The sequence below is a fragment of the Cannabis sativa genome, chromosome 6, assembly GCF_029168945.1.
Source record: "Cannabis sativa cultivar Pink pepper isolate KNU-18-1 chromosome 6, ASM2916894v1, whole genome shotgun sequence".
NCBI lineage: Eukaryota > Viridiplantae > Streptophyta > Magnoliopsida > Rosales > Cannabaceae > Cannabis > Cannabis sativa.
Genome location: NC_083606.1, coordinates 5,350,217 through 5,358,128, shown reverse-complemented (window position 1 = coordinate 5,358,128; position 7,912 = coordinate 5,350,217). Strand labels below are relative to the sequence as shown.

General features: G+C 34.0%; 3 protein-coding genes across 4 annotated transcripts; 2 read left to right on the top strand and 1 right to left on the bottom strand.

Moving 5' to 3' along the window:
• Positions 1-1,940: 1,940 nt before the first annotated feature.
• Positions 1,941-5,362, top strand: LOC115694876 (uncharacterized). Of its 2 annotated transcripts, none has more exons than XM_030621979.2 (4): positions 1,941-2,080; positions 2,193-2,339; positions 3,532-3,582; positions 3,692-5,362. In XM_030621979.2, exons 1-4 carry the CDS (start codon positions 2,045-2,047, stop codon positions 4,034-4,036), a joined length of 579 nt encoding a protein of 192 aa, XP_030477839.2. In that variant the 5' UTR covers positions 1,941-2,044; the 3' UTR covers positions 4,037-5,362. The 2 variants fall into 2 exon arrangements, with proteins under 2 accessions (XP_030477839.2, XP_060972921.1); XM_061116938.1 differs by having other exon boundaries at positions 1,961-2,080; positions 2,165-2,339.
• On the bottom strand, positions 4,040-5,231 carry LOC115694875 (mitogen-activated protein kinase kinase kinase 20). The gene is made up of 2 exons (XM_061117914.1): positions 4,200-5,231; positions 4,040-4,114 (listed from the first exon to the last, which is right to left on the bottom strand). The coding sequence occupies exons 1-2, from the start codon at positions 5,229-5,231 to the stop codon at positions 4,040-4,042; spliced, it is 1,107 nt and encodes a 368-aa protein (XP_060973897.1).
• Positions 5,363-6,521: 1,159 nt separating the features above from the next.
• On the top strand, positions 6,522-7,400 carry LOC115695690 (RING-H2 finger protein ATL56). Its single transcript, XM_030622756.2, has one exon. The coding sequence runs from the start codon at positions 6,693-6,695 to the stop codon at positions 7,230-7,232; it is 540 nt and encodes a 179-aa protein (XP_030478616.2). The 5' UTR covers positions 6,522-6,692; the 3' UTR covers positions 7,233-7,400.
• The last annotated feature ends 512 nt before the right edge of the window (positions 7,401-7,912 follow it).

The window sequence follows — 7,912 nt, the reverse complement described above, 5'->3', positions numbered from 1 at the left end:
TTAGAGTGTTCAGCAACAAGGTACACCATTGTTCTCCTTACTTAACAAACTGAAAAGACTAAAAGGAGCATTGAGAACTTTGAATAAGGTTGGAATTGGTGGCATTCAAGAATAGAAAGTGAGGGCCTTTAATGTGCTCAAAGGTTGCCAGGAGGAACATAGGTTTCCAACCAACAAGGATTTAATTGATAAAGAATTAGCAGCCAATGAGGAGTATAAATAAGTGCATCAAAATTATTTTTCTTTCGCTCAAAAGGCTAAGATGCATTGGATAAAAAAGGAGATCCAAACACCATAATTTTTCATGCCATTATTAGAGCTCGAAGGCAAGAAAATTCACATTTACTCAATAAAAGACATGGAAGGACTGTGGGTGGATGATTCAAGTAAAGTAAATAATGCTTTCCTACAGCTCTACACTGAACTCTTAGGAGCTAAAATGGCTAATAGAAGATCATTTTTGAAAAGTGTCAATAAGGTTGGCCCGGTGCTGAGTAGTGAACAAAATCAGATGTTGGTCAAACCATACACAAGAAAAGAAGTGAAAGCTACTATATTTGATATTCCAGGTCAAAAGGGTATGGGACTGGATGGTTTCAATGGTCATTTCTATCAAGATAATTGGAATATAGTAGGAGATGATGTGTGTGACGGTGTTCTTTATTTCCTACATTCATGGAGAATTCTTAAGAAAATAAACTCCACAACAATCACTTCGATTCCTAAGATTTCTTGTCCTGATTCTGTAAATAATTTCAAACCTATTTCTTGTTGTAATATAATATACAAAGTTGCAACAAAAATAATTTTTGCACGACTAGGGAAGATATATATTTCCGAATCTAATAGCCCAAATTCAAGGTGAATTCATTCAAGGGAGACTCATTACCTATAATATAAGTATGTTACTATTTAGTGAAGCACTATAAGATGAAGAATGTTAAGGCTAACTGTATTCTCAAACTTGACTTACAAAAGGCCTATGAGAGATTTCTTAGAGGAAATGATGTTTGCTTTTCAGTTCTAAAAAATGATTTGTATTCGTATCGCAAAATTTAGTTTTCTTTTTAATGAGTCCTTTGCATGATTTTTTGGGCAAAGAGAGGTGAAAACATGTCACCACTCTTGTTTGTAATGAGAAATGAAAAAAATTGTGAAAAACCGAACAATTATATAATATCTTCCTTATGTATGTAACGCATTGAGATTATGTAGCTATTATGTTCACCAAAGTAATAACTGTAATAACTATAACTATATTAGATCAATTATGTTAAATTCGAATGGTATAGCTTCTCATCTGATATGGCTGAGTCCACAAAATGGAATATCTGTAGACGAAAATGGTTTTTTTCTGTTCTCTAACCAAAAACCCTAAAATACAATGGTAGAGAAAGTCGAAGTCTTTGTTACCACGATAGGGTGAGGCAAGGGATGATATCGTCTCTGTCCTCATCATCTGTCTATGCCATTGATTTGCCAATGGCCTTGCACAAGTACGAATTGATGAAGCATTGAACACGAAGAACTCGCAAAAGCTAGAGATTGACTTGCTAGACTTGACCCAAAAGGAGGCTACTACGCTGGAAACATTGGGGTTGATCTCTTCTATGTACGGAGTTTTTGCCCTTCTGGACCACCAAACGGCGGCGCTTTCAACAATTGCAGATGCAGTGGCCGCGATATCATGTGATGCTTCGAAAGTTGACATGACAGGGTTTAATTTGATGGATTTTGGGGATTAGCTATGCTGCGAAGGATGAGATTGGTGTTTGTGGTGATATGAAGGTACTGCGAAGGAGATTGTGGAAAGCAATGAAACTAGAAGACTTCCCAAGCTTCCAAAGGTAAAAATAACCACTTGAAATTTTAATCATTTACTATTATTTATGGTGTTCTTGGTTGTAGGACATTTAGTTAACAAAACCACAAATGGCTATAAGAAAGAGAGCCTTTTCAATGATAGAGGATGTTTTTGAGAGGCATGGTGCTACAGCCTTGGATACTCTGGTATTTGAACTAAGAGAGATTTTTACAAAAAAATATGGGGAAGAAGTTGATATTTGATTTTGCTGACCAGGTTAGCATTGATTTATGACATTAACTTTCTATATGTGTTTTAAAAATTTTATGAATTAATTGCTTCTAATTTGTCACAATTAAGGTTTTGTGACGGTCTAATTGGTTGTCAGGGTGGGGAGCTCGGTCACTTGACTGTTCCTTTTGCTAGATTTGTGGCTATGAATGGCATAACATCCTTCAAAAGGGTATCAAATAGCAAAGAATGGGGTCAGATTCTGTCCGAATTACTGGATGAACTGGAAATCGGAAAATATGAGGTAACTACTCTTTCAGATCTTCAGGTGCTATCGACAAATTCGTTTTCTGTATGGATTGCACTACTTGATATTTAAAGGCATGAATTTTGCTATCTTACTCAAGGTTCTTGTGTAGTTGTGTTTGAACCATAAATGTTGGTTCTGTTTGGTCTAGTTTATGAAACAGGCCTTTTTATTCTTAACCAAAACACTTCCAAAAGTGCTTTTTTGATATTCAGCATAAAAAAAATCTTACCCAAACATGTCAGGGTGGGTTTTATCTTGGTAAAGTATTAAATATTCTTTTACTTAGAATGTTTGTTATTGCTTTCTTAATGATCACAGATAAAATTGAATCATTTGAAGTTACTAGATGGAATGTTAGAAGTTCAGAACTATTTGTTCAAGCAGTGACAATTTAGACAAGCAACCTTTTGACCAGATTAAGACAGAAATGGTAAGGACTTCTGCACATATTTTTGTGTTGCAATTTGGATTTTTGCACTTGTTTAGAGGATCATCATGCCATTTTTCTCACATGGGTTTTCTCATATGTTGTTACTTTCATTTATACTGCTCTCGGTTAGATCTGTTGATTGGTTTTTACAGTTCATATGATATGAAGTTACGATTGGAAAGTCATTGTACAGGCTTAGGTTTGATTTTATAGATGTGTTAGTCACTGTGTGTTATCCTTTTTTGTCAAAAAATGTTAGTAATTGTTTTTCCTTTAGAAAACAACATTTTGTAATAATTAATAATACAAAAATAGTAATATTTTATAGTGAAATTACGACATCTCAATTGTATAATTATCTAGTTAAAGAAACACACCAAAAATTATTTTACATAGTTTTATATTTCTTTTTCTTTTGCAATTGATTTTGAGTGCTTTAAATGTCACTAATATGTATATAAATATATATATATATATATATATGTCTCATGTACTTATGAATAAAAAGCATTAGTTTATCAATTATAGCTTTATTATACAATTTGACTAAGTTGGCACACATTATTCCCACAACTTTCTGAAACTATATGTGAATTAATCGTACAAGTATAGTATATAATACATCTTGTTAATTAATGTCTTTTAGTCACTTTTATTACATTCTGAAGTATGGTCACTTTTATTTCTCAGACTCTAAACACAATTACATTCATGGTTTATTATATTTTTTGCTGTTATTTATTTATTTGTGTGTAGAGCATTTTGAAAAGATATGGTGAGGGTGGCGAGATTGTCACTTTAAATAAGGTATAACATGACAACTTTACTTTTCTTTCAAAGAGTGTAATACTACAATGTTTGTAATTAATTTCTTTGACACCTTTTCTTTACTTAGTTGACTTTCTGTATTATGTAGGTTACTGCAGTTTTTGGTTTTTCTGGCAAGGATCATATTGTGAAGATCAGCTTTCCAAGTCTTCTTCGGGATCCTCTTCTTCAGGATCTTCTTCGGGATCTTCCTCTGGGTCTTCTTCGGGATCTTCTTCAGGGTTTTCTTCAGGATCTTCTTCGGGATCATCCTCTGGGTCTTCTTCGGGATCTTCTTCGGGGTTTTCTTCGGGATCTTCTTCAGGGTTTTCTTCGGGATCTTCTTCTTTGGGATCTGGGTCTTCTTCAGGATCTTCCTCTGGGTCTTCCTCTGGGTCTTCTTCAGGATCTTCCTCTGGGTCTTCTTCGGGATCTTCTTCAGGGTCTTCTTTAGGATTCACTTCTTTGGGATCTTCTTCTGGGTCTTCTTCAGGATCTTCCTCTGGGTCTTCTTCGGGATCTTCCTCTGGGTCTTCTTCAGGATCTTCCTTTGGGTCTTCTTCAGGATCTTCCTCTGGGTCTTCTTCAGGATCTTCCTCTTCTTCGGGATCTTTTACTGGGCCCTCTTCGGGATCTTCTTTTGGGTCTTCTTCTTCAGAATCCTCTTCTTCTGGGTCTTCTTCTTCGGAATCCTCTTCCCATTTCATAGCAAATGAATGATTCAACAACATCTGAGCAGAAGGTCTCTGATTGGGGTCTCTGGTGAAGCACTCAAGTAAAAAATCTTGAGCAGTGAAAGTAAGGTAAGATGGTAGAGAAGGTGTTTCAGTAGAAATCTTACTGAACAGCTCTTCCTGTCCCAAATTCACATCCCATGGTGGACTTCCAGTCAACATCTCAAGAACAACACACCCAAGAGCCCAAATGTCAGAGGCTTGGTCTTGAGTTTCTTCGCACACACTCTCTGGAGACAGATACAACGAAGTACCTCTCACTCGTTTCTCTTTCTCAAAATCATCATTAATTCCCTTAGATAGACCAAAATCAGCAATCTTGGCAACCAAACCATCCACACCATGAGGATTATCATCATCACAATGAACCATCAAAATGTTGGATGGTTTTATATCGCAGTGGACAAAACCCTTATGGTGTATCAACTCCAATCCTTTAAGAATAGAGCGAGTGTGTACTCTTGCTTGAGACTCAAGCAACCCAGCCTTTGTTTTCTCGATCAAACCACTCAATGATCCACCCAAAGCATTCTCCAAAAACAGGTTATAAATGATTCCGCCATAGCTTCCATCATGTTCTTCAGAAAAGGTATGATCGTGGCCGTAGTACTTGAGGATGTGAGGACTTGACCCCAAAGCCGTATAAACAACCTTTTCCATTATGAGGTCGGCATAAGAAGAACCTTGATGAGCAGATTTTACAGCCAAAAGTGACGGGAAGTCTTTAAATTGTGGTGGTCTAGAACGAGATTTGCCAGGGATAATCGCTTCGGAAACAGAGCCATAACCTCCAACTCCCAACAATTTACCCCTCATCCATCCCCATTCTTCATCTCTTCTATAAATGCTTCTTTGTTTCTTTCCTAACGAACTCTTTTCTTCTTCTTCTTCTCTTCCTCTCTTCTTCATAATCATTTTCTATAATTCACTGTTTATAGAACACTGACGTTATTATTTTTTCTTCTTATCAGCTACAGTAATAAGTTTATAAGTTTATATATATAGTTAGACCACTATCCTAAGTAGAAGAGGAAACCTACCATTTAAATTTAAATAGTTTTTTTTGACGTATACGTATATACATATATAATTTTATACTAGGGTTTAACGGTAAAAAGTTCGAATAAACCTATTAGGATTAGGTTTATATAACATTTTTAACTAAAAATAAATCACTTTCGTATTAGGTTTTGTATGAGATTTTTTATATTGTAATTTATCAGTTACCAGATTTATCTTTTAAGTTATATAAGGGATTTTTTTTTTTTGTCGGTTTTTGGTTTAATTATATAATTATTAGTTTATGTATAATTTGTTATACAGATTTTTTTGGTAATTATATATTTAATGAGTGTTTGCAAATTATATCTAAGTTACCATAAATATTAATTATTTTAATTAAAAATGAATTAAAAGAAAATTATTTCGATTTGAGATTTTATATGCATAATTTTTTATTATAAATAAATAAAATATATAAATATATTTATGGATATTTATATGCGTGTTCGTAATTATTGTTCTATATGTTATCAATATACGGATGAAATTTCTATTATATAAGCTATTTAAAAAAAATGATAGATATAATCATCACTTTTACGTAAAAATCACTTGTACAAAAAAATAAGGAGAAATTATATTTATGTGAATTGATATGTAAATTTTTGTAAATTGTAAAATAAAAAATAATAATAATTTAAAATGCAAAAATAAAACTAGAGTAGGAAATTAAAAATAATGCTAACTATCACAAAGCAATTATTCATACTTGAGCGTTAAATGTTAAGTTATTATTCACATGTCATTTTTTTTATAGGTATATTTAAATTATTTTGTAAAAAAAAAAAAAAATTAATGACTTTGACCAATCAAAGAGTGGCATGTGACCATTTACTTAATATTTAACAACCAAGTTACCAATTGAATTCTCTGTTTTGTTAAATGATAAAATACACCTAGCTTAATTTTTGACAATTTTTTTTTAATATAATCAATTTGAAGACAATTTCTAACACGAATAGATACAGAAAATATAAATAGTTTTGTCATAATCCCTCTAGATAAAATTATTATTAAATTTTATTTTGACAAAAAATTAATTCAAATCCTATTTATAACATTTTGAAAAATACATATTCTAAAATGGTATTTACTTTTTATTATTATTATTTAAATTAATATGATTACCAAAGGATCCAAAAGAAAGAAGTATATTCCCTAAAATAAATAATTATTCAAAAAAATAAATAAAGGAAAACAAAATCAGTTTCTAAATACCAAAAATAAAAACGAAGCACCAAAATTCTCAAAATTCCGCCATTGAAATCCTTCCCCCAAACCTCTGAATCTTTTAATTCTCAAATCCTCACAACCATGCCTCCAGATCTTCACCACCACAACCACAACCACAACCACAACCATGCCGTAAAATCTCCATCGCCGAAACCTAATCAGAATTTCCTCTCACTCATCCTCAAAGCCCTCATTATGATCTTTATAACCTCACTTTTCTTCATCTTCGTCGGCGTAGCCGCCATCCTCTTCCTCTGTCTCGCCGGAGAGGCACTACACCGTCGCCGTCGCCGAGGCGGTGGTGAGACCCGTCCCCTCAATTCCACGTGTGGATTCTCGCCTCGTGACCTAAGAAGACTTCCCCAATTTCGTTGCCGTAACGGGACCGAAGGCGAGTGTGTGGTCTGTTTGGATGGGTTTAGGGAAAATCAATGGTGTAGAAGACTCGTTGCTTGTGATCACGTCTTTCACCGCAGGTGTCTCGATTCGTGGCTGGTTAAGGTCCCGGCTTGTCCGATTTGCCGGACACGTGTAGGGTTGGATTTTGGTGATACGGTTTCGTCGTCTTCTTCGCTCGATTTGGCTGAAGAGGCTAAACAGTGGTGGGGATTCAATGAGTGACACCGAATTCGAGGGTTTGGTTAGGCATGTAATGTAAGTTCTGCTAAAGGCTAAAGCTTTGGAGATTTTTGTATGATATGTTAACTTAATTGGGTTTTTGCTCTAATGTATAATATAGTATTAGAATCTAAATTGAATAAGAATCGCAGCATGTTTTTTTTTTCTTCATGCTTATTTCTTTTTCATATGTTTACTATTATAATTTCCTTTCAATTTAACTTAATTTGCTTAAAATTTGATAAATAAAGGGTTTTCCCAGATGTAGCTTTGTATGTGATTGTGTTTAGCACTTTACTGCTTAAAGTTAGGATTTTTAGGAGTGATTAAAGTAATAGTGTTGTCAGTGGCAAATCTTCTTGAGTCTTTATTTCTTTACTCGTGTGTAGTTTATGAAGTTTCAATGAGATATGAAATCTTTATGTGGAGAATGATGAAGATGGTTGATGAGAGTTGATGAATCATTCTACTCTTTAGTGGATTTAGTCTAGTAAGTATGGATCTGTTGAAGCTGCAGTTATGATTGAGGATGTCTGTAACTACCGAAAGGGCAAGGGCTTGTGTAGTACCGAGCTCTGTAATAATCAGCTTCTCATTGTGCATTTTTGTTTTAATGTTGAATAGGTTAATTGTGTTATTTGGCGGCTAGAAGATCCATACTCAGTTTCTTAATAATCTCACAC